Source organism: Epinephelus moara, chromosome 24 (genome assembly GCF_006386435.1).
Source record: "Epinephelus moara isolate mb chromosome 24, YSFRI_EMoa_1.0, whole genome shotgun sequence".
In the NCBI taxonomy this organism is placed as follows: domain Eukaryota; kingdom Metazoa; phylum Chordata; class Actinopteri; order Perciformes; family Serranidae; genus Epinephelus; species Epinephelus moara.
In genome coordinates, this window is record NC_065529.1 from 6,596,315 (window position 1) to 6,620,760 (window position 24,446).

The 24,446-nt window shown below is 42.8% G+C and overlaps 1 protein-coding gene across 4 annotated transcripts in view; it reads left to right on the plus strand.

Annotated features, from left to right (window-relative positions):
- Positions 1 to 1,428: 1,428 nt before the first annotated feature.
- sema3fb (sema domain, immunoglobulin domain (Ig), short basic domain, secreted, (semaphorin) 3Fb) overlaps positions 1,429 to 24,446 on the plus strand; it is an 88,974-nt gene continuing 65,956 nt past the window's right edge. For all 4 annotated transcript variants that reach the window (XM_050039336.1, XM_050039335.1, XM_050039338.1 and 1 more), the window contains exons 1-2: positions 1,429 to 1,868; positions 5,568 to 5,734. In XM_050039336.1, coding sequence (XP_049895293.1) covers positions 5,617 to 5,734 — 118 coding nt within the window. In that variant the 5' untranslated portion in view covers positions 1,429 to 1,868; positions 5,568 to 5,616. The remainder of the gene's footprint in view (positions 1,869 to 5,567; positions 5,735 to 24,446) is intronic.

Below are 24,446 nucleotides of genomic sequence, written 5' to 3' on the forward strand. Positions count from 1 at the left end.
GTCCTAAGACGAGACAGGAAAGTCTTCAGTCACGTCCCAAGTCAAGACAGGCAAGTCCCAAGTCAAGCAAGGCAAGTCTTGAATCAAGTCTCAAGTCAATACAGCCAAGTCCCAAGTCAAGACCTTCGTCTTGAGTCAGGTCCCAAGTCAAGGCAGGCAAATCCTGAGACAAGTCCCAAGTCACGACAGGAAAGACCGGACTCAAGCAAGGCAAGTCCCGAATCAAATCTCAAGTCACGACAGGCAAGTCCCAAGTCAAGTCTCAAGTCAAGACAGGCAAGTCCCAAGTCAAGACAGGAAAGTCCAGAGTCAAGTCCCTAGTCAAGCAAGTCAAATCCTGTGTCTAGTCCTAAGTTAAGACAGGCACATTGGATCAAGTTCCAAGTTAAGACAGGCAAGTCTCAAGTCAAGTCAAGTCTCAAGTCAACACAGGCAAGTCCTGACTCGAGTCCCAATTCCAGACTGAAAAGTCTCAAGTCAAGTCCCAAATCCTTAACTTTGAGTTTTGTGTCCTAAACAAGTCATAATGTATTCCCTACCAAATTTAATGCCATTTTAACATCAGAATAATAATATCTTGAATTTACAAAAATCCTGATTGCTTTTCAAACATTTTTGTTGTTGTTGTTGTTACAAACAAGTTTGTTAATAACGACTGAACTTAATCAGAAAAAAAGTAGTGCTGATATTGCACTTTCATATAGCGCTATGAACCAGCATCACAGCAGAATAAAATGTGAATGACTGCATCCTGACTTCTTGTATAACTCATCACATATTAATAATAAATTTCTTCAACTTTATCTTTCCAAATTGGCTCGCAAGGTATCAAGTATTTTCAAGTCAAAAGATTCCAAGTCATTGTGAAGTCACAGGTCATTGGTATTAAGTCTAGGTCGAGGTGCAAGTCCTTTTTGTGAAGTGGAGTCTGAAGTCATCAAACTTGTGACTGGAGTCTGACTCAGTCCAAGTCATATGACAAAAGTCCTCACCTCTGATAATTACAAAGCAATGGATTTTTATTAACAACGTGGCAACCTGTCCTTATCAGTGTTTTATAACCGATATATAAAACAAATTAATTATTAACCATTAATTAAGTTACACCTTATAAACCTGTAAAGGGCGCCTTATCACAAATTTTACCACTTTTTGCACGTGTCACAATAAAGTCAAAGTACTACTAATAAAGATTATTTGGTGTATAAAAAATAATGATAGTAATAAAACCTAAGTATATGGAAGAGCAGCGTCCATTCTTCCCCTCTCTTTCTTCTCTGACAGTAGACAGTGGTACGGTAGTAAATCACGTCTCCCCCCGGCCGGCCGGCTGATGGGCGGCTCGGCTCAGCGCTGCCCGCCCTGTGGGTGTGTTTAAGGCAAATAGGCCTCTGCATCCACCTGCTCGCGCCCTGCCTCCCTACAGTCAGGAGCGCCCAACTTTCCTGAGGAGCACACGCTGCGTGCCTGGACCTCTCTACACCACAGGGACTTTGTTTCCAACTGCTTTTTTTCCCACGAGATGTCGATTGTGGTCTTGCGCCGACAGTATCTCCTCGCCTCGCGGTCTCGCACAAGATTGAACTAGAGAAACATTTCTCTCCCTTTATTAAAAAAAGAAGTCATTTTCTTATTGTGCGCTGACAACTCCGGGGCCAATAACCACGCAGTGTGCACACAGGTACAGACTGCCCTCCTGAGCAGGGACCGTCCAGCAGCAGCAGCAGCAGCAGCAGCAGCAACACGGGGATTTTCTATTGTTATTGATTTCAACTTGGAGACGAAAGTGACCGATCTGTTGGAATTGATTTGTTCAATGACTTGCAAGGTTGGATCTGAAGTTATATTCGGAGAGCTGCAACAATAAGGTGAGCCTTTTCGTGCTGTTGCTTTTTGCTTATTTTCTATTTAACCTGCTTTACTATTGATGGTAACAAATAAATTAAAAAGCTTACCTGTCCGCAGATGCGCGCTTTTTTATTTCTAAATGTGTTATTTGCTCCAATGACTGTTTTCTCCTATAAACATAAATAATCAGAAATAATGATTTAAAATCCCGATAGATCCCAACCTTAATTCTGACATGAATCATTATTACTATTTATTGAACTGCTTTACCGTGCGCTCTAATACCACACCAGACTGTTTACAGTTCTGTCGTCCATGTGTAGCCAAGGCTGCCAGTCTGTTACGCACAGATTTCAGTCTATATCATTCAGCAACACTGAACATTTTTTTGGCATACATTTTGTATTCTTCATTATTGAAGAAAATTGTGATGTTTGTTTCTTTTAAATAAAGTTTGATATTGTTTTTATTGCCACATTTTTAGCATCCATACTGTTTATTACTGTTTATTGTCCACTGAATACAGCAGCAGGATTCAGGAGGAGGGGTGTGTTGCCACTGTCCTGACTTGTGGTTAATAGCTTTTGTCTTTTACTGTCTTTATAAGTTGTAATGGTTGCAGTACATTTGTCCAACATGTGGCAATTAATAGCTTGCAGACACAGTGAAAAGAGAATCAGTGCATGGGATATTTTCTGTAGGTCTGAAGCACTTTGGATGATTGATGGTTTTAAAATGATTATATGTTTCCACAAACGGTCCATTTGTAAACGTATGTATTCATTTTACGACTGAAAATGACTGCAGGAGAGTAGATGTATTTATCTTTATGGTATATGAGTGGACTCTCAGTCTCCATAGTGTCATTTGTGAGCAGTGCCTTGTTTGATTTCAACTGCTTGTGTGAAGGACTTGGCCTGTGTCTCAGAATAAACAGCTGGATGGTTAACAAATTGTCAGTAAACAGCCGAGGTTTAAACAGCTGGGTTATACTCATAAATCCACTTTAGCCAACCGGTCTGAGGACTCTTTGGCTCTGCTCGCGTCTCCGAAGGTGTGTTTGATATGGAGCCCATTTCCAAATGTTCAGTTGGGGAAAAGCGCTTTGTGTCCAACCAGTGAGGTCAGGTTGCTGTTTTGGGAACAGAGCGTGGTGAAAAAAAGTTTCATCCAACCTCATGAAAAGGCAAGTGGCAACATGGTAGAGATGATTAAATGGACCAAGAGTGGATTTGATGGAGAATGGCCAAGGGCAAGAGGTAGCCTGTTCTACAAGTCTTTCTGGTGATTTGTGACAGATGTGTGGAACATTGTGGTTGCTCCCTGGTGTCTATCAGTCATTAACCGGAGACTTAATTGTAGATCACCACTGCATTGTTTGGAAGACTTGTTAAATTGTTGCAGTTAGTGTTTGAGCCTGTCATCATTTGTAACCCCTTCAGCAAGCCTTTTAGCAGGAAGTTAAAGGAAAACTTAAGTATTTTTCAACTATTTTCTCGCGTTTTTGTGTCTAATTTTTGAAATTGGTCCAGTATTGTGTGACCACTCCAGCCACAGCAGCTAAACAGGCTGCAATGTATTCCCTGCAGGCAATTGTGCACCGTCAATTTATGTCCATTAAAGAGCTTGTTTTTGCTACTGACAGGCTCAGCTTGTTGTAAGTGTCTGACAACATTATGGAAAGGATCCCTACCAGAGTTGCAGCAGTGTACCAGTTTTAAGGTGCTATGAAAACTGATGGTTATCATACAGTGTAAATTTGCTTATCTGTGGTACTGAAAAAAGTGCAACTGTATGGAGACTCACCTTTATTATAGTTATGTTAAGGAGGGAGACTGCTTACACATGCTTCCATCAAAATAATTGTTTTGAAGTTTCAATTATAGTAATGAAATGTTTGTTCAATCAAACAAAAAACCTACTTTGATTGCTTTAGGGGTCATTGTAATTGATGATAATTATAATTCTGAAATACCGTTTACTGTGAAACTGCTATATTTTCTGATATGGTTATTGTACTGTAAAAATCTCATACTGTTGAAACTCTAATCCCTACAGAGAAATGAAATGTTTTTCTTTATCTTTTACTGATCTTGTCTGTTTGTTATTGTGACCAAGTTTTGATCTGTTGTGAGAGATAACTTTTTGCAGGAAAAACAATGCTGGAAATGTGAGTTTTATCAGAGGTGCTGTGTTGAGGTTATGTGTCTGTAGTGCACATCATGTGCCAGCAGAGGTCAGTCTCTACTGGTGGAACAGGTAGCTGCGTTGAAAAACATAGCGAGTGGTGGGGATAACAACACAGGACTGCAAACAGCAAACCTGTAACATCAGAGAGAGGGTATGGGGAAAACAGCACATTTGTGAATCTAACTTGGTAATTTAAGGATTTATTTCAAACAAACCAGTGTTGGTGATTGTTTTAACAGTATACTACGTAACTAAATGACTAACGAGACTAACTAAGACGATATTGGTGAGTTTTATTTTGTTACTGTGGTTTCAATGAAGTGTGTTTAATGATGAGTTAACAGGGCAATTAAGCTAGTCTTGGTTTGAGAAAGAAACTTGGTTTCAGAATGTGTACAGTTGTATTTCTCTGTTTAATAAGAAAAATAGTTGGAGTAGGTTAGAACAATATCTTTCTTGACATTTTATGAGTTTATGTTGTTTATTCATTAGAATGAAAAGCTACAAAAGCTCGTGGAAGATAACGAACTCGTTGATTAAGGTGTAGGTGGTAAATAGCGCAAAATACCATCATATAGCGTATACCCGGGTGAAATTTCAGGAAGGTATGAAAAAATTGATACCACCCAAGCTTAACAGAAAGTGTGTCTTACTCTTAAGTAACTAAAAAAATTTCATTGTCATGGCTGAATATTTAGGTGATTTTGACAATGTAGATCAGTCAGTTCAGAATGACACTTCTCCTTAAGTAAGACTTGATTACACACTTACAAACAGGCTGGAGTAGTGTTAGGTAAGGAAAAACATTTCATTTCTTTGCAAGGTTTTTTTCTGAAATATTTTCTTACAACAACCTGAGCCTGTCAGTGGCAAAAACAAGCATTATGTTGCAGCCTGTTTCGCCGTGGCTAGAATGGTCTCTGTCAGCACTGGACCAATTTCAAAAATTGTCTTGACACAAAGACATGGGAAAATAGGGTCCAGGTTCAAAATTCCCCTTTAAGTATTTTATTTTAGATTGCACCAATCACAACTTTGTTTTGCGTCTTTCTTCAGTAAGCGTGGGGACGTGGTATAACCTGGCATTAGGTGAAGCTGTAATTACAGAGCAGCGTGCACGTGTGGTGTCATGACGTAGGAATGTGTTTTGGGTGCGTGGAGAGGAGCAGAAGAAAAGCTTCTCTCACTAGAGTCAGCAGGATCTTTCCATCAGTTTGTCACGCAGACACACACACTCTGAAAAACAAACATAATTCTTCCCAAATGGAAGTGTGTACACATCTCTAAAAGCTCTGGCTCCTCTCCATCAGGACTAATCAGTTCTGTGAAGCTCCCAGAGATCTGGGTGTAATCCCCACACCTCAGTGCTGCATCGCCAAAACTCGCAGGGATCATGGGGCCCTTGGGAGCAATTGACTTGACATGTCACATAAATTAATAAAGCAGACTTATTGTGGCAGACCTTCTTTTGCAGCGTAGAGTTGAGAAAGCATCTTCTCTTCTCACGTGTTTGTTTTTTGTCCCTGCAGAGATTTTTTTGGAAAACACTCTGTGTGTGCTGCAGGAGGTTGGTCCACCATGCAGCTGGACGGTCTGTGGACGGTCCACGCCCTCCTGGCACTGTCCGGCTTCGCTCTCGGGAACCTGGTGAGCAATGACCCAATGGCCGCACCCCGCGTCTTTATCTCCTTCAAAGGTAGGACCCTGAACTCATCCTCAACTCTTATTCCCAACTGCCTCTCAAATGCCCTGGTTTGCAACGACTCTTCTAATTCCATGTTGGTTTCTTTAAGTCTGTCCATGTGTTTGCTCATCGTATGACTGATGACTTGACAGTTGTGTAATCGGGGCGATTGTGGCTTTGATAAGTGCTGAGGGTTTTAGCAGAGGAAGAACTTACAGCATCACCAGACTCTCATGTTGCACCGCAAAGCACACCACAAACAAATCATGCAGTTTGAATTTGCTGCCCCCTCCTCAGACCTCCAGGCGTTGTAATAACCACCAGATGCTTCCACCGGCTTGCTGTGTACAAACAATTAAAAATGCAAACAACGGCTGAGCAGATGCACGTACTGAAGATATTGTGTTTGTACTCATTTTGAAACAATATACATGATTATTGTTTTAGATAATCAAACTCAGCGTCTTTATCTTCAATCATTTTTATTGTGGAATCCCTAAAGTGGAGGCACAAAGAGAGATGGGATAATAAGGAGCATGTAATAACTCTACGGCCATTATGTGATTATTCCCTGGTGAGGCAGACTTTAGGGGGGTGTGTTTGTGCGTTCCAGTGGCCGTACAGATTAGGTGAGATGGGGTTGCCAGGTTGTGAGGGGTGCAGAGTGAGAGAGAGGGTATTATCAAGAGCAAATTGCCAGGATCAGCCGAGCAGAGCGACGTCCCTGAGGCCTGTCCTGCCCGGAGATCAAGCCTTTGATTAGCATCCAGAAAGAAGCCGAGGGAGCGAGCAGCGCCCCTGTTTGCTTTGCTTTCCATTTCCCAGCGCTCCCCCTTGTACAAGTTGACTTAATTAAGTGGACTGGTACAGTTCATTGTCGAAGGCGTTTTTCCTGCTTTAATCAAGTAGGATTTACCACATCAGTGCACGCACATCCATAGCTCAGCAGTTTTTTTCATTTTCCAAATATCATTTAAGTCACTTCTTTGCACAAACGCTGTGTTGTCCTTCAGAGAGCTGTGTAAATTGTGTTTTGCTCTATAGGATTTTCTGTGAGCAGACTCGTCGGCTGCTTTTGTATAGGTGCATCTTTGGATGGCTGAACTCACCAGAAAATATATCTGAAAGCAGCGGACTATTCTTTGGCTGACAAGCAAAGTGGAAAAAGCTCGGCTCTCCTGCTTACCTGCGTGTGTTTGCCTCTCCAGTCAATATGAATTTCACAGTCTACTGCTGCTGCCTCTCTCGGAGGAATGCACCCCCCACTCTATTCAATATTATGACTCTCTCTCCCTTAATTGCTTTTTGAGAGGCCCATGTAGTCCTTACCTTGGCAAGCTGGCTGCACTTCCCCTGATGCATCATGATGTGTTAAGTTTTTTGTCGAGCTGTTTGCCTCTGAGCAGCAACTTTAATGGAACGCAGCATGACGACAAGTGTGGACGATATGCAGGTTTTTTTAATGTGAGACTGAGGGAAAGAATGTGTTAATTATCAGTCCCCCTGTTTATAATTATTGATCATTATGGCAGCGTGTCACACTGTGAAGAAAAACTTAAATTGCACCCATAAAGCTGAGTGTTTCTCTCAGCGTGGAGCTAACCACATGTTTCAAACTGATTAACTCGGTAGCTGAGGAGCGAGGTTCAGAACCATAACCTCCGTCTGGGAGGCCCTAACTTCCCCATTAAAGCAGGTAGAGTAAATCATGGCACCTAATTGCTTTGCTGTGGCTTCATGTAGTGTGCACAGCTTTTATGACACGGAGAACACCCTCTGTGGTATTGAGTCTTAAAGTATTCGGAAAATATAAGGTGAAAAATGCATCTACTGATACACATTTCAATGAGATTGTTTGTAGAGTCTTTGAGGGATAAACCTTGGAAGCAGACTTTGTTCAGGCTTATCATGTTTTCTGCGCTGGTAATCTGAGTGAGCAAAAAGAAAGAAGTCTGCGTCAGTTCAGACAGCAAATGAATGTAATCAATGTCAGATGAGAACTGAGTGTTGCGTAGAATGGGAAGAGGGAGCAAAGCAAATCCGCCGTACATAATCAGTTGAGATTTTAAGGTTAGCTGAGACAAGACTGCTGTCGCCAGAAACCCCCAAGAGACGAATCATGTCAAATGGTCGACCTAGAACTGCTGAGAATCTGCTAGTTGGAGTTAACGCCATTGATATATTGGAGGGTATAAGCAGGTATACCCACCTGTCAGCCAAAAGCCATTAGAATATATGAATATATCGTAGCATTTACCAGCTTCCTCCTAAATAACCTACTCATCTACCTTGAAGTACACTCACCTCATGAACCGCCACTACACCACTGGTTAACGCACATCCAAAGGGACTCCTGGCATGAAGTTTAAGAATACTTTGGGCTAGTTGTAAGGTGAGGGGTGATCTTAAGATGTTTGGATGTATAGTCCAGTGTTTGGGGACGCAGTCATAACTTTTTTCTTAAATGTACTTCATTTATGGCTAAACTAAATTTTTTTTTTTTAATAACTGGTTAGTTAGCTAGTCCAACAGCTCAAGGTGATATATTCAGACTGCATTTTTTCCTTTAACCATTAGGTCAAAATCTAAATATATTCAATTTACTGTAATGTATTACAAACAAAGCATAAAATTCTTGTTTGGCAAGTTTGCTTGAAAAATTACTAAGACAACTAATCCATTATCAAAAGACTTTTCTGACGCTGACTAAACGACTAATTGATTAATTGATTAGTCGTTGTAGTAGCATTTTTTTGCCAACCGGCAGCATTTAATACGAAAATGTGATTTTTTTTCGGGGAAATTATCACAATCTGACATATATGAAATTTTACTCAGTTGTGAGAGTTCTCTGGAGGTGTTGAAATATGTGTGCTTTATTGTTCTTTGCGTGCAGGAGTGGAGTGGTAGTATAGTAAAGTAAAGCCATCCTGGATTTAATTCTGTTCAAAATTAGTGCTGCCAAATCAGCCCATGTTTTCAAGCTGTCCATCACTGAGGTGAAATACTGAATTAACATGTGAAAGGACTGAGTGAGAGCATCGCCTCTCCGTGACACTCCTAAGTCATGCAAGTGCCTTTGTAGTGTAAGTCCATTAAGAGGTTGACTGATTTATACGTGCAGTTTTTTATAGATTCTTGCTTTTGTATCACACTGTGAGGTACAGAAAAGACAGCAGTTTGTGAATGGACAGAGCTCTCCTGAGGGAAGTTTTGCTATGCCATGTTTTGCAAAGAGTGTTACATTACTGCTGTTGGCCCACATTCCCCCAATGACATATTTGAGTTCATGCATTAAGAAGATCCCAATCTAAATCCATGCTTATGGCTGCGCTATTTCAGGCCTTATACCACACTTAACCTCTGCCTCTCTGGGCTGCCACAACTTCATTCACTCACAAAACATCATTTACTACAGTCCATAGAACTGGATCAGGGCGCTGTCCCTGCTTTATATGCAGTTGTTTACATGAAAGATGTAACTGGCAACTAAAAGCCTTTAGTGACATTTTAGAGATCTCTAAACAAGGCTTTTTTTCAGTGTGCTTAGATAAACAGACAGCAGGTAAACATTGGTTCAGAATAAACAGAGACACAGGGTCAAGTATCCCTGCGATTGTAAATTTTTCCTTTGAAAAGCCACGCAGACGTAATCTACAGCTGAGGGCGGAGCCATGTCTTGCAACACAAAGACCATGTGAGAATTAACATCTCTCACGTTTTCTCAGTTGGTGTTAATGAAATTTGAAACGGCTGCTTTGACAACTATAGCAATGGAATTATGGTCTGTCAGTACAAAGGACCTTTAATACCATAACATCATAAGGATTACAGCCCACGCACTCCCCCTCCTCCTCCAACTGAAGGCCAAATCTACACGGACGACACCAGAATGTGGGTCAACTTTGCCAAAACCGCTGCCGGGCCAGGTGGCAGTAAAAGGAAGCAGCTCTAGCTCGTCATTATTCCAGATATTTCTCATCTGCACGCCCTCCTGCGAAGGGCTAACACCAGGCTCCTATTTTTACTCCTCAGCAGAGTCTTTAGACTATATCGGGTGCGAGTGTGTGTGAGTGCGTTTGTGTGGGTGGGTGGCAGCATAGAGGGTTAGAAACCTCCACTTGGGGTTAAACGCCAAGCATTCTGGTATGTGTCAGCCCTTGTTATGCAGGACCTACGACTTTTTGCCTTTTAATGCCCAGGAATAACAACAGATGAGGATTAAATCTGAAAGTGTGAGCTAAAAAGCAGCTTAAGAGTATATCCATACAGTGAGGTAGTTGTTTTGATAAGTCAACTGTTTGCTATCAGTTCATCTCTGGGCTTGCCCCATTACTGCCGCCCTGTCACTTCTACTAGTAAATGTTTAAACTGTTATTACTGCTGTTCACATACTTCATTCCAGTGGTCACTTTCTTCTCTGCGCTCCAGAGGTACACATTAGTGGTCAGAATTCTATGACCCTGTTATCAGTGCTGACCTGATTGGCTCTGACAGGATGCAGTTTTGAGTGTTTGCTCAATATTGAGTGTTTGAATGAAAACTACAATGTGGTGTCTTTGGCACATTTGTATCCAGGCCCCCTGTTTGCTAAAGTAAATGCAACGTGACTTGTATATTTGCTCAAGGTGATCGTCACTGATAGCTTCCTGTTTAGCCACCGTCCAATTTGCAGGATACCTCAAGCACATTGGCAAGCCTTCACCCTAACTGTAATATTGCAGTATTGTTGAACCACATGCAGAAGCCACGAAACCACTGCCCCAGTAGTCTGGCACCGCTGCTGATGTTCGGCTGTGATCTCTAATTACTGTTTGCGAGGCCTGAGTCCATATATCCCCACGGCAGCGTAGTAATGACTGACAAAGCATTGAAAACCACTATTACTCTGGCCATGTCCCAGACCTCAGCTTCTCTCAGCAGCAGCTAAGCCAGGTTATATTTAGTGTAAAACTCTCTTCTCCCTCAGCAGGCACACAGCAGTCATTTGTAGCACCGTGGTTAACCATTGAACACAGTCGGCAGGGTGGTGACGGCGGTTTAAATGCAAACGCAGCTTGGTCCGGCACAACTTGCACTCTGCTGCGATCCAGCTGTCAAGAGTGTCACTTTATTGTTAGGTGGTTGGCTAGAAGCCATCCTTAACTGTGTGAAACATTTGAAATTTGATAAAGTTGTTGCAGAGAAGACAGTGCATGTTGAAGCAAAAGGAGGCTATGGCGTGAGGTCTTGTCTGAGCCCAGCGTTCCAGAAGCAGTGCTAATCCTTCACTGTGGTGCACATGAGTTAAGACTTGCTATCCCTTCTTCCTAATGTGTGCAGAGGTGTATGTGTTTGTATCTGGGAGAACCCAACAGCAGCCCCACAAACTTTATGGAATTTGTGTCACATTTAATCCATGCATCACTGTGGAACAATTTCACACGACCTTTACTTGTTTATTAGTTTCTTAGTCCAGAAAATCCAATTTCAGGGGATTTGTTTTCAAAGAATAAGATGCTGAAGTCATGTCAGGACTGAAGCCTTGAAATGCATTTATCTCCTTGACAAAGCTAACTGCTGAGCACATGGTTGTAGAACTCAAGCTGTCTATTCTTCATTGCATTTTAAGGAAAATCATGCTACAGTCATGATAAAATGAAATGTCATTGCTGACCGGCTGCTGGTCCTATCACGATAATTGTGGAGGTACAACATATGACCTTGATCATTTTGCTGACCTCCATATTGACGGTTGTGTTTATGTGTTTGTTTACATAAACAAGTTAACAACTGTTTAGCTGACATTACACCAGAATATACGCCTACTTGCGCCAGTCTGAAGAAAAACAACAACTCCCAAGCTAACACAGTGTAGCTTACTGGTAGCCTGCAGCTGCACTTTTGGAATGGAGGAAGCACAGTCCTGGTAGTTGTTAGCTTGCTAACCCCTTGCAACAAGCCAAAAAATGCATCATTTGTAGTTTCACCCTCCACTAACTTCATGCTCCACTCCGTAAATCCACCAGCAAACCGTCCGGCTCCCAAGCCGACTGCAGCACACTGACCGGATTGTGGAAGTAATGGTGGTGCTCCAGGCGCTTTACTAAGCATGTCCATTTGTCGCAGGAGGCATCTCACAAATTTTGTATAAGGTCTCAAACTGAGTAACTTTGGGCTACTATTGTATATATTAAAATATGTTTATGACTTTTAAAAAAAAAATGGGCTATGTAAATTTTCTTTTCATATTCCGATTCCAATGTCTGAATATTCTTCCTGTGTCTGTTATGGTATTATATTATCATTATATCAGCAGCATCAAATGGTTTCAAAATGACAGTGATATTCTTTAGCAAAATTATTTCTGGTACAATAAATTGTCAAACATAAGTAGTCATTGTGACAGGCCTACTGACTGCAGTCCTTGTCCAAGCTCAAGGCATGGATGATTATCTAGTCAGAGGTAATCGTTAAACACGTATGTCCAATAGTCTCAGGTTGACAGGTATGGATTAGCTATCTGCGTGTGAGCCTGTGACATAAACTATGTCCCCTATTTTGTGGATGAATGATGGGACCATGATTGCATTTTATTTCCAGACCAATCGGTACATTGTTTGCATTGGAATGCAATGAAGATGAGAGTGACAGCGGTGCACTTTGGTGTGTGGTCACATTTAAAGCAAGACACCATTGGAATTCAATACATTTGTTTGGATGGTGTTTCAGTGTGAGTTTCAGACAGTTCTGACACAAATTCTCCACGGATTGCTTTTGAAAGCAAACCTCCACTCTGCTTCTTGGTACAGAGAATAATCAACATAGATTTTTTTGCAGTTCATATGAGCGTGCTTTACACACAACAATGATTAAAAGCAATGTTATGTGTGAAGTGCATGATTGTATTTGAATGTGGTACAAATTCGTCTCCATAAAGCTTTGCAATTTACCTAAACTGTAAAATCTGTCAGCCGTGTGCATCATTATTATAGACGGCAGCACTGCTCCTATTCTCACCCCTCTCCTTGTCAGGTGTATGTGTGGGACAGACGTGTGATATTCCTCAAAAAAGGATGAGTATGTTGGCACCTTTCAGCACATTGCCCCTGAATCCAGCAGTAATCTCGTGTCCGTCTCTGATGGTGCCAGCTTCCCTCTGCAAATGAAATCGCGGTCACAGTGTCATCTCATAGCTGTGTCAGCCAACCATTAGCACTGTCTGCGCCTCCCACCCAGCACTGATGGAATATCTGCTTTATTCTCTCCTTCCCATGGTTGTTAAACACACACAACTCTTTCTTTATAATGGTCGATGAATCAAGTCATTGTGTTTGAGTGTTATAGAATATAGGCACTTGGCACCTTGCTCTACTTGATTCTCATTCCATATGGCCACAAGGTTGTAAAGTGTATCACAGGCAGTTTGGGTGGTCCTAATGTGTGATAAAAGAGAAACTAGCATCCGTGCTTTTCTCCTAATTCTCCAACATCTGGCCAATAGCTGCTGGATGGATTGCATGTGTGCAGGTGCAGAAGTGTTTGCAGGTAACAAGGCTCTTCTGCATCTCCAGGGGATTGTTGTGGGCAGGGGAAACTGAAGGTGACAGAGTGGCATCTAAATATAGTCTAACTCATCTTTGAATGCTCGGTTTCCTGCTGCAGTTCTGTCTGACTTCCCTCTCCTACTCATTCCTCTTCCCCTGGCATGGGAAAGGCAGTAAATGCAGGGGCCTGGGGTGTTTGGGATTCCTGGCATGAAAGACCTGCTCTCTTTTAGCATCTGCAGAAAGAGGGATATGTTGTGTTGAGAGCGTGGTGTTCCCTCTTTGGTCAGGGTTTCACCTGTGGAACAACCTTCTGAGTCAGGTTACGGGCTCTGTCAGTGCCTCACCTCCGGTGATACCAAGATCGTCTCTCGAAAAGACTGAGGACCCAGTGTTGTCTGTCCGTCTTGACTTTCACAGGCATGTTGTTGCATCTGTCACCCCCGCCCCCCCACCTTCTCCTCACCAGACTGGAAAATGCCAGCCAAATTGTCCAGATTCTGTGAATCACCTTCTCCGCACTGCTGCAACATCTCCTCCCATGTGTTTTTATTTCTAGACCTACAATTGTCCTTTTTCCCCTAACTTGACATTATGGCCAACATTACAGAAATACAGCAACAGTTACAAACAAAGCGGAGCTGGTGCAGTTATTATGTTTTTAATGTTATGACTTGAAATACCATCTGCATATATGCAGCAGTGTACGTTGAATTTGAGCCGTTCACATAGTTCCCAACTGTACATGCTCCGGTGCACCTGATTGGGTAGAGTTACCGACTCTCACACATTGAATGTAGGATTCACGCAACTGACAGTTTTCATAAGCTCTCAGGCTACACGTCTGTTTTATAGACAGTCATCCTTCAGTAAAAAACACATTTATAATTGATAATGTCTCAGTGTAAAAAAGACACTGACAGGACAGAGCAGCACAGTGCCACTGTGAAGTTAGTTTTAAGGTAGATATTCAACTGACACTCCAATGGCATCTTCTTACACAGTTTCACACAATGTTGGCAGTAGGAGGACGATTAGCTCACCTCGTCCTGCATGGGTTTGATTTTCAAGACCCAAAACTGCACCGCGACATGCAATACTGCACCCACCTGGCCACTGGCACATATGATCAATTAGTTCCACAACAAGACCGGACCCATTGACTAAGGATCCACGGCCAAACCTGAAACCCAAAATCCTGTAATAACCATGCAGTTTTTTAAATAATTCAGTTGGGCAGCACAATTAAAGTGATAATTTTGAGCCATTGAATACCTTAAAACAAAGGTAACAATAAATACAATTCAAGTGAATATTGTTTTGCTTATTCTTGTAATACCGAGCAGCACATATCCACAGTTAATGTGCCTGTTAGTAACACACCTGATTGAAGTGGCTCTCATATTATATGTGACGCAGAAGACAGAGCCAACACATACAGTCAGCAGTCAGAGCATTAAATGTTAAAACATTAAATTATTATTATTTTTATTTATATTTATTTATCATCCAACACCTGTGATCTGACCTGCATGTTAGCTGTTTGACTCAAACAACCAAATAAAAAAAAACACCAAAGGAGTCCTAATATGATTAAAAAAATAGTTTCCATACCACATTTGCTGAGAAGCTGCTCTCAAAATGCTCCTATGACAAGATAAAGAGCTGTGGCCAAGGCAAAGGACAAATACACAAAAAACAAAGTGTAAAAAAAAATTAGCGCAGGTGTATGCACCAGAGTATGTACACAGAAAAAAGTATTTTGAACTTTGTATGTCCGTACAGAATATAGACAAACATATTGAAGCTGTGATTGATTCCACATGAGGCTGTAAGACAGTACTTGGTTATTTCCTACACATTCTCACTCTGACCTCGTCACATATCAACGTTTAGTCATGGACTTTCCACGTCGAGATACGACATGCAAGGTAGCCTGGATGTGTTGGTCATTGATGTCCTGGGGCACCGTGTCAAGTTCTGCCTGTTACATGCACTGCCTGTTTTTAAAGTACACTTCAGTTTCACAGGAAATGTACAGTTTGCATATAGTCTCTTTCAAAATAAACGCACTACGTTGATACAACACTATCAATTGATGTTTTTTTCCTTCAGCAACAAACGCATATGGTTAAGTTTAGCCAACGCATGCATGTGCTCAAGTTGAGGAAAAAGGACAGAGTTTGGCTTTACATTCATATGGGAAAGTCGTGGTTGTTGGACCCATCCATCAACCCTCCCGCCTACTCCATTTGGACTTTCAGCACCTTAACTTACGATGATGTGTGGCTGTGTTTCATCCTGATGCTGCCAGGTGCCGTTATAGAATATCAGCGATAGGCCGTATCATGCTGACGTGAAAGGATGGCTTTTTTTTGTTGGTGTCTGACGCCGGAAGTCACTGCCCAAGCACCAGTATTTGACGACTTCAGAGTGAGACCGATTTGATATTTCCTGTAATCACAAAAACTGCCAGGGCAAAGTTTGACTGTCACTGTAGTAGCTGGAGAGCATGGCAGTCACCATGGGAGCCCTGTCAGGTGGGATTAAACTTAATGAAACTTTTCAGCCATGTAGAGAAAACTGTCACTCACCATCTTTTGTTATTATACTACCCTTTGTTTAGGAAACTGGTATCAGATACTGATGTAGCATTCTCAGGCTTGACATATTGCTCCATCTGAGCCTGTGACTCGGTATCTGGCACACTTGCCAAGCTTCAAGGTTGGTCCTTTTTCTAGGTGGCATAATTAAGACTTCCTGTGGGATTTTGTGTCTTTTCCCACCTGTGAAAACAGGGCATTAGTGGAGACTGGATAAACAGGTTGAGGACTCAGACTGGCTTTGTCTCTGTATCGCCACTGGGGCTGAACACTGTATATTCTTAGCACTAGTGTTTCTCTTGTGGCAGATTAAGGTGTCAGGTAGAATAATGGTCCAGGCGGATTAGACACGTTTGTGGATCCAGCTCAAACCTGCGCTCAAGTTTCATAAAAGGTTTACGCTCTAGAATGTGATCTACTGTGATATCTTCTCTAACGGTGTTGAAAAAAAAAACGCAGCAGAAAAGAAGGGAAGGAGCCAGTGGAGGAAAGAATACTATGAAGTCTTGTCTTGACCCCCATCGTCATTGAACTGCTCATAGACAAAGTGTGTTACCTTAGATCAACAGACAAGCAAATGCACTTAATATTTGGTGTATGAAAATGTGTGATATTCAAGTTTTAGTCATTTTCTGTTTGGGCTTTAGCCACTCTGTCAAAGTATTCCCTTCAGCCCCTGTCGACTCATTCAGAACAGGCCAAACTGCCTGGCTGTCTGTAGCCTGCTCATATCATATTCAAAGCCCAGAGCTGGCATGCCAGCTTTTGAAGGGATCTGCACCCCCGTACTTCCAGGCCTGTTGCTCCAGCCCTTCACAACACACCGCCCCCACCCTGCTCTGCATTAAGGTACAAGCTTTGCTACAAAAAGCCAAGTCATCACTTGTTCGCTCTTGTTCCTTCCTTCCAGCTCCCAAATGGTTACAGCGCTCTGATCCGAACAGCAGAGTCACTCCCTTTCTGTGGTTGTAAGCTTTTAAATCATCTCCTCAAGAAGCACCTCATATCACCCTCATATATCTAAATCATATCTTTTGCTCACACTAGTTGCTCTGGAAAGACTTTCTTACTTTTAGATCTGATTTTATTCTTTTATTATCATGCATCACATTTTTTACATGGACATCCTATGGTCATTTGTTAATCCCGGAATAAAACTGAAAACATACTGCTGCAGTGCCGCAGTGACAGAAAACCATGCACATAACCTCACTGCATGGATTAAACACTTTTCAAGTTACTAATCAAAAATAGACAATGATGATAGGTTACTCCCCAATGACATTACATTGTCTTTTGACTGTTAGTAATACAGTTAAGGAAAAAAACAACAACATTTTGTTGTCCTGCGTTGTGTGGGGTCTTCTGTTGTACTTTTATTTAAGTGTCAGAGAAGAAGAGCTGCCATGGGTGGTGGGATGTACAACAGGTAGCCAGTGGGGAAAAAGGTTTATTTTTCCAGGGGCAGCAAGGCTGGAAATCAGACAGTGGCCTTAAGTGCTGTGAGACAGCTTGTCCATGTGCACCAACGGGTGCCTAGAAGTCACTGATGTGGGGGTTGTACATAGAAAATAATGCAGGCAGATATTCTGATGCACCATTCAGAATGTGTTTTGGCCTTAAAATTATGATTGTACTATTGCACATAATGTATGTCCCTCTGATAAGCATGATAACAGATCATTAAAGACTGATATTGATCTACAGTGGCTTGGACTGTACTTGGATGTTTGTGGCTGTCATTATTACATAGGCCTATCATATACGGAAGGTGTACTTCCTGGCCAATAGGAGTGGAGGTGGAGCTTTGCTTAAAGCCTGTATCCATGCATGTGTAGATCCCTGAAGACGTTAAGTATATAGGAGTTTTTTCCAAAGGTCAAGTGGGAGGGCATGACCCTGACTGAGGAGGTCAAGGCCACTGCCCCCCCTCTGATCTACAACCTCAACATAATTTCTCACCCTCTGTCAGTGGGGGATTAAGTTTCAGATGTGTCTCGCTGCCTCAGTGACTCGGACCCACTAATGTGACCTCTCTACTTTGAGGTCTACAGTAAATACACCATGACTGAGACGGTGCACTGCACTGTGACCTGAATGAGGCAGAAAAGCCATTGCATTTTGCAAGTGTCGGTAAATGTTGTGCGGGAAAATCTTTTTTTTCTCATTTTTTTCCACTTGTGGCAGAAATATTGCACATATTCATGAATGGTGCATTAGCTCCTGCAAAAATGGAGTATTCACAATGTGTTTGTGTTGTGTGAGTGTGTAAATCGGATAAATATAGAATTTAATAGGTTGCTTTTATACATGAGGTAGATGGATATGACAGTATATACAGTGTATACAACTTGCTTGAATTATGTTTGGCAGATATTTACATTGCTTAGATTGCATATTTAAACTGTAAAATATATAATTTGCTGGTCAAGTGGATACTTTGTGTTACAGGGTTACGCCACAGAGATTGATGCGAACACTATGAACTGGTGAAGGGTTCATCATAGTGATGGCCTGTGGAAAGAAGCTGTTCCCGTTTTTGGCGTACAGTGTTCCGTAGCACCTACCATAGGCGAGAGGTTGGAAAGATTTAGTCCAGGGCATGAAGGGTCTGCAGTGATGTTACCTGTCCGTTTCCTGTCTCTTGAGGTGTATGAGTCCTGGATGGAGGGCAGGTTGGCCCCAGTGATTCTTGCTGTAGCCCCGACTGTGACCTGTGGTCAGTTCCTGTCCTGTTTGGTGGCTGATCCAAACTTGTAATATGTACACTGTGGCACTCTGTAACATATAAATTACATCATATCAGAAGTAGATGGAGGGCCTGAAAAGAAAGAAGCATGTTTGGATATGCTGCAGTGTTAGGGAACCAAAGTTAGTCACTGAATAAATAGCTAATGAGTTATTTACAGTTCACTGGCGCCAAATCTTTGTTTCATAAAAGTTACATAAACATGAGGTCATGCCAATGATAGTGAAGTCATTTGCTGATGTGTCGATCAAGTAACTTTTAAAACAGCTCAGCATGTTCAAAAGACAGCTATAAATGATTAGTATGCAAGAAAAGAAGCCATGCATCTGCAACATGTTCTGTGCGTGTCTGGTTGATCAGTAGTTCAAACGTTAAAACATCGAGACATGAGACTTAGCACATCATTTGAAACTGAGACTGACTGAAGCCAGACCTGGTGGAGTTTGGGTTTACGTTACATATTAAGAAAATTTTAACCTACATGATAAAATACAGACTCAGTGCAGCATTTTACCTTTTCTAATCAGTATTGTAGACTGACATGTACTCAATATTAAGCCATACTCACATGGTTTTGTTAGAAAGTCAGAGGAGAAGTAGTTTTCTGTTACAGTTTAGGCCTCGTTTCGACTAAGCAGTCTGGTTCAGTCCTGTTCGTTACACATTAGAAAAGTATTTTTGTGTCGACATGTTTAAAGGTAGTGGATGGTATCAATAGAACTGATCCTTTCCGTACCATTTTTCCATCACCACTCTGTTAAGGTATCTAGCACATTGATTTTTTACTTAAAGGTGTAGTCTGTTGATTGGTCAAGGAAGAATCTATACTCTTGCACAACGAGGACTCAATACACAAACTGCAGACCTGCTATTTTTAAATATCCCATTGATTGCAACAGTGACTCGAAACACTCCAGCGTGTTCTGTTTTAGTCTGAAAATATTGGAGCGCAACCCCCTTTCAGTGGCAATCAACGAGGTGCAGACGTTTCTCTGCATCAGTGAAGAGGACATACTTTGAGAGCTGGACACAGCACTGACACAGCTATTACCATTGCATAGCAACCCAGATCTACAGTTTAGGTGCATGTCCTTACTGGTTAAGTACTTGCTCTAAAGTAAATGGTAAATGGACCTGCATTTGTATAGCGCCTTTCTGGTCATCTAGTGACCACTCAAAGCGCTTTTTACACTACCAGTCACATTCACACATTCATACACTAGTGGCCGAGGCCACCACACAAGGTGCCACCTGCTACTCAGTCTTAACACACACACTGATGGAACAGCTATCGGGAGCAATTTGGGGTTCAGTATCTTGCTCAAGGATACTTCGACATGCAGCCTGAAGGAGCCCGGGATCGAAGCGCTGATCTTTCGATTGGTGGACGACCCGCCCTACCTCTGAGCCACAGCCGCCCAATATAGGCACTAAAGGTACTATACCAAAAGTGTTTGGTGGAAACACAGCTCTAAATCACAGAAACTATACTGATTATTGTTTCAGAGTTCACTGAGGCATGTTAAGTGTGAATTGCAGTCAGCATTTCACCAGACCCTCCAATCCAATCCTTCAACATGTTTGTCCCTGTTCCCCACCTCCTCATGTGGTCAATGATGAGGTCATATACTATTCCACTTTTGTAAGGGGAAATGAGGCTGTTTGGAAGACACACTGAAGAGTTTAGGCCATAAGAGCACTCAGGCATATTACAATGCATGCACTTTGATGCCTTTGTAGTGGCGCGGTTTTGAAATGCTGATTTGAAGATTTCCCTATTGCTGCCTCCTGCCTGTTGGTGGAGTAGGTGTTAATTGCAATGTGTGGTGATGGACTCTCATTTACATCCATTGAGGCCGGGCCAGGGCCAGCAGTGACCCCCCGACAGGCTGTTTTTGTCAACGACCCATCCTTTCAGGCCCCCTCCTGTGGCGGTGCCTCCTCTTGATTGGTGAAGGAGTGAAAAAGAGGAACCCTGGCATGCAGTTCCCCTTGTTGTTGTTGTTGTTTGGCGTCGCCCACACACTCTTCCCCCTGTGAAGGTCCTATAGCTGCAGGGGTGTTTGTGTAGGTTTGCCTCTTATTCACAGAAGTTCATTCACATTCTGGGAGACCTGGGGGTGGGCGTCAAACTGGCATCAGGCCTTTTTTGTCAATGAATGCAGCACACAGCGCCCCGCAGGCCTTTCTCCCTGCTGCCTATAGATTTCTCAGTCCAGGTCCAAGGAGCACCGCTGTGGAGCTGCAAAGGGAGGACAGCGGTGTAGAATGGAGGTGAAAAATGAGGTCCTCGGATGGAGGGAAAATGAAAGTCAAGAGGAGCAGAGGGGATTGTTTACATCCTCCACTCCAGCCTGGCATGTTGCCAAACCAGTAGTGGGCGATGTGTTGCAATATGAAAGCTCAAGGATTATGAGTATTAGGGGTAATGTTGGTGAAACTATTTGGTAATGCCCTAACGTTGCTCACTTTGTTCAGTCACTCACCCCCGTCTTTGATTCTCTGATCTTGCTGCTTGTCTGAGCGGGATGTGCATGCTCTTAAGCTCTGCGAGTCCTTTCGTCGTTTTGTAAATCTTCAGATGAGAGGGAGGTGGTGTTACTATGTGCGCTAAGTCCCTGTTTGACTTATCAACTCAGTTGCTTGTTTTCCTGCTTAGCCCTTCAATGGAGGGTTAATGAATACTTTATTGCCACTTTACTGTGTGGATCTTAGTGAAGGTATTTAATTCCCCCCTGGGGACGTCCTGTGGCGTTTCCCAGAGTTTCGGAGCAGCCTACTTTGCATTTCCTTTCTGAGAGAAGACAAACGGACCTAGAGTCCAAGATGAACCACTCTGACAGAGGGAGGGTGAGACAGAGAAAGAGGGGAACAGAGAGAGGTAGAGAAGCAGGCAGAGTGCAGGCTAGGATTTCACTCCTACTTCTTTCCCTCCGAGCTCTGAATCAGTCCAAAGTCTCTCTCATGGGCTGCAGTGTGGATCAGGTTATACCCCCACTTGTCCTATCCCACCTTCCCAGTTTTGACATGCTTATGTTTTATCTTCCAGGGTGGAAATAGAAGACAGACAGCAAGGGTGTTTGCTGAGGAATGGAGTTACAGAAAGTGTAAAAGAAGTTTGTTTCCATAGTAGAAAGTTGAAAACACAGCAGGTCCTGTCAGTAACAGTACACTGTTGGACACGTCCACTTTCTGTGTACGAGTTTAGCTCCGCTTCTGTGTAATCAGGCAGCTTCCATACATTTGCCACCATTCTGGTTGTATTCCTGCTGCCTTCACTGCAAAAACAAACTTTCCAACTCCACCTGAGGTGGGTAATGACTAGGGATGTCAACAGTCAATTGGTTAACTGCTGAGAATACTTTTGACCAGTTATGCGTGTTGGTCTATATGTTAGTTTTGCTACTCTCCAGTTTACTGCACTGTGCGTCACCCAGGTCTGGTGAGAGCTAGGTAACGGCACCGCTCATTTGGCAAATACCACCAGTAACGCTGTCCCAACCCAACAGTGTTGCTGTAGAAACATTGTGCCAGACCCTCTGGTCTCCCTCCAGCTCGCCCCGGTGAGTAAGCAGCTAAATTTTGTGAGTAGGTATAGCTGCAGCTGGAGCAGCAATGCCACCCACCCACTAGCTACATGACTCACTCACTATAATCTCCATGTCAGTCCACGATCGGCTCCCTTTGCCCCTTGCCCCAAAAGCAGACGCACCAACAAAAATGCTAAGTTAGCGATTAGCTAGCCATGAAGCATTAGGTTAAAAGAGTGGCAGATAAGGTTAGAGTAAGGTTAATGTGAAGGGTTACATGTCATTACTTACAAAGTGAATCAGGTCCTCATGTATAATAAAGTATAAAGTGGGTTAATGCTACCTCATATTTATATAATACAGTGTTGCATTGTATAGGTTTAGATAACCATGATAGTGGTGGGTTTGTCCTGTACTAGTGGTAGGCGGGGTTTGTAGGGGCATGTCGTGTATGCTACAAATGGAATGTGTCTGTAGCGAACCCTCTTTAGCATATCTAATTATGTTATCACTGTTAGCTTTGTTAGCATCGTTAGCAGTGTCAGTAAGGGGCCCTACACACGCTGTGTCTTTAACTGCCTGGAAAACATGAGATCAGGCACTGGGTGCTACTCTTGTGCCACCTGTGCCAGCTTGCAAGAGCACAGTGGCAGGTTTCATCTGAGGTTGCTAAGCAACCTTAACAAACACCCTATCATAGCCTATTTACTTAAAATCCTGGGTGCAGACTTGATTTTCTTCCAGGTGTTGTTTGTGTGTAGGCCTGTTGTCCATGGGAACGATGCAAAGCTCTGGCACCTCTGTACTAAAATGATCAACTTCTTCTACGTATTTATCACTGACTGGTAAGTATGGAAGAAAGGAAAAATGTCTGTCGTCTGTGATTGGTTGGTCCCAGTCACATGACATGCAGAGCACGCTGCTGCTGCTTCCAAAAGTTGAACTCTGTTTATCCGCGTGTGCCCTGAAAAATAGGTGCTTGGGAACGCGCGCCTGCCCCTCTGGTGTCAATCTGGTGTTGCTCTGGCGTTTGAGCGCGTCCGCCGCATGTCTATATTAAATTTGAGGGCACAAAAAATGCAGCATGTGTACGGCCCTTAAGGCTAACTATTCCAAAGAGGTTTTGTGGCTCAGGATGAAGTTGCTTACTCACCAGGGCTACCTGTTGGAAGACCAGAGGGTGACCACCATGTTTCCAAAGCAGTGGTAATTTCTGAATGAGTGGCACTACTAGCTAGCTCTCACCTGACTCAAATGGTGCACAGTGCAGAGCAGACAAGGCTAGCTAACTAGTGGAGACCGCACAGTGGGCAGTGGGCACTATGTTTTTATGTGTTAAGGTGCCTAGCCGGCTGTCTGTCAGTAGAGCCAACAGATAGTAAAATAAAAGGCAAGACATTTAGATCACAAAACATTGAAATGTCACCACCTTTAAGTGGATAACGCTTTGATATGTGGCGCTAAAGCTCACTGAGTCAATGGAGCATTGGATTAAAAGGCCTCTTGCATTTCATGTTATTTTACATGTCGGGTGATCGAAAGCAAATTTAACCGAAACTGACATCCCTTGTAAGGACTGATATCATCACCCAATTTTGCAGTGTTTCCCCTCTTCTGCTCATAACTCTGTCAGACAGAGCTCAGTAAAGCAGCTCAACTGTGACGAGTGTTTACTATTTAAAAGCCTGTAATTAAGCCAGTTAACCTCCCCTTTTTCCATCACAGTGCACGACCAGAGAGGGGTTCCAGGGGGTCCCAGCGCCCACCTCTGTCACATGTTGGACCCCGTGGTGAGCGATGGCTTTTTAATGGAGGCCTCTCTCTGCAGAAAAAAAAAAGGCCCATGCTAGTGAAACCAACCCGAGGGAATATTTAAAAGGCCGGCAAAAGAGCAGTAATGAATAAGCAGCTCTTCCTGTTTTCTTAAATGTGGAAGCAGCATTGAGTAAAGGTAATTGATCGGAACTAATTAGCGGTGGAGAGATAAATGATGGTTAGGTGAGATGCGGCGCTTTTAATGACACGCTGTGGGGATGGAATGCACTGTGGAGTTAACTCTTCAGTGAGTGTTGTAGGCAGCAAGCCCACGGTAAAGCTCAGTCATGTGTTTGTGTTTGTGGGTTAATCTCCAAGGCACCTTAGGACTCTTTGGCTGCGCTGGAGCGTGTGGAAATATATCAAGTGAATTTTCCGACATGGCTTTTGAGCTGTTTTTGAGTTACGATTAGTTTCCGAAAGAATGTTTTGCATTGGAAATAAAAATTACTGTAGTGGCTGTTTTGCTTGCAGGAACACGGCAGGTGCTTTCAGTTTGAA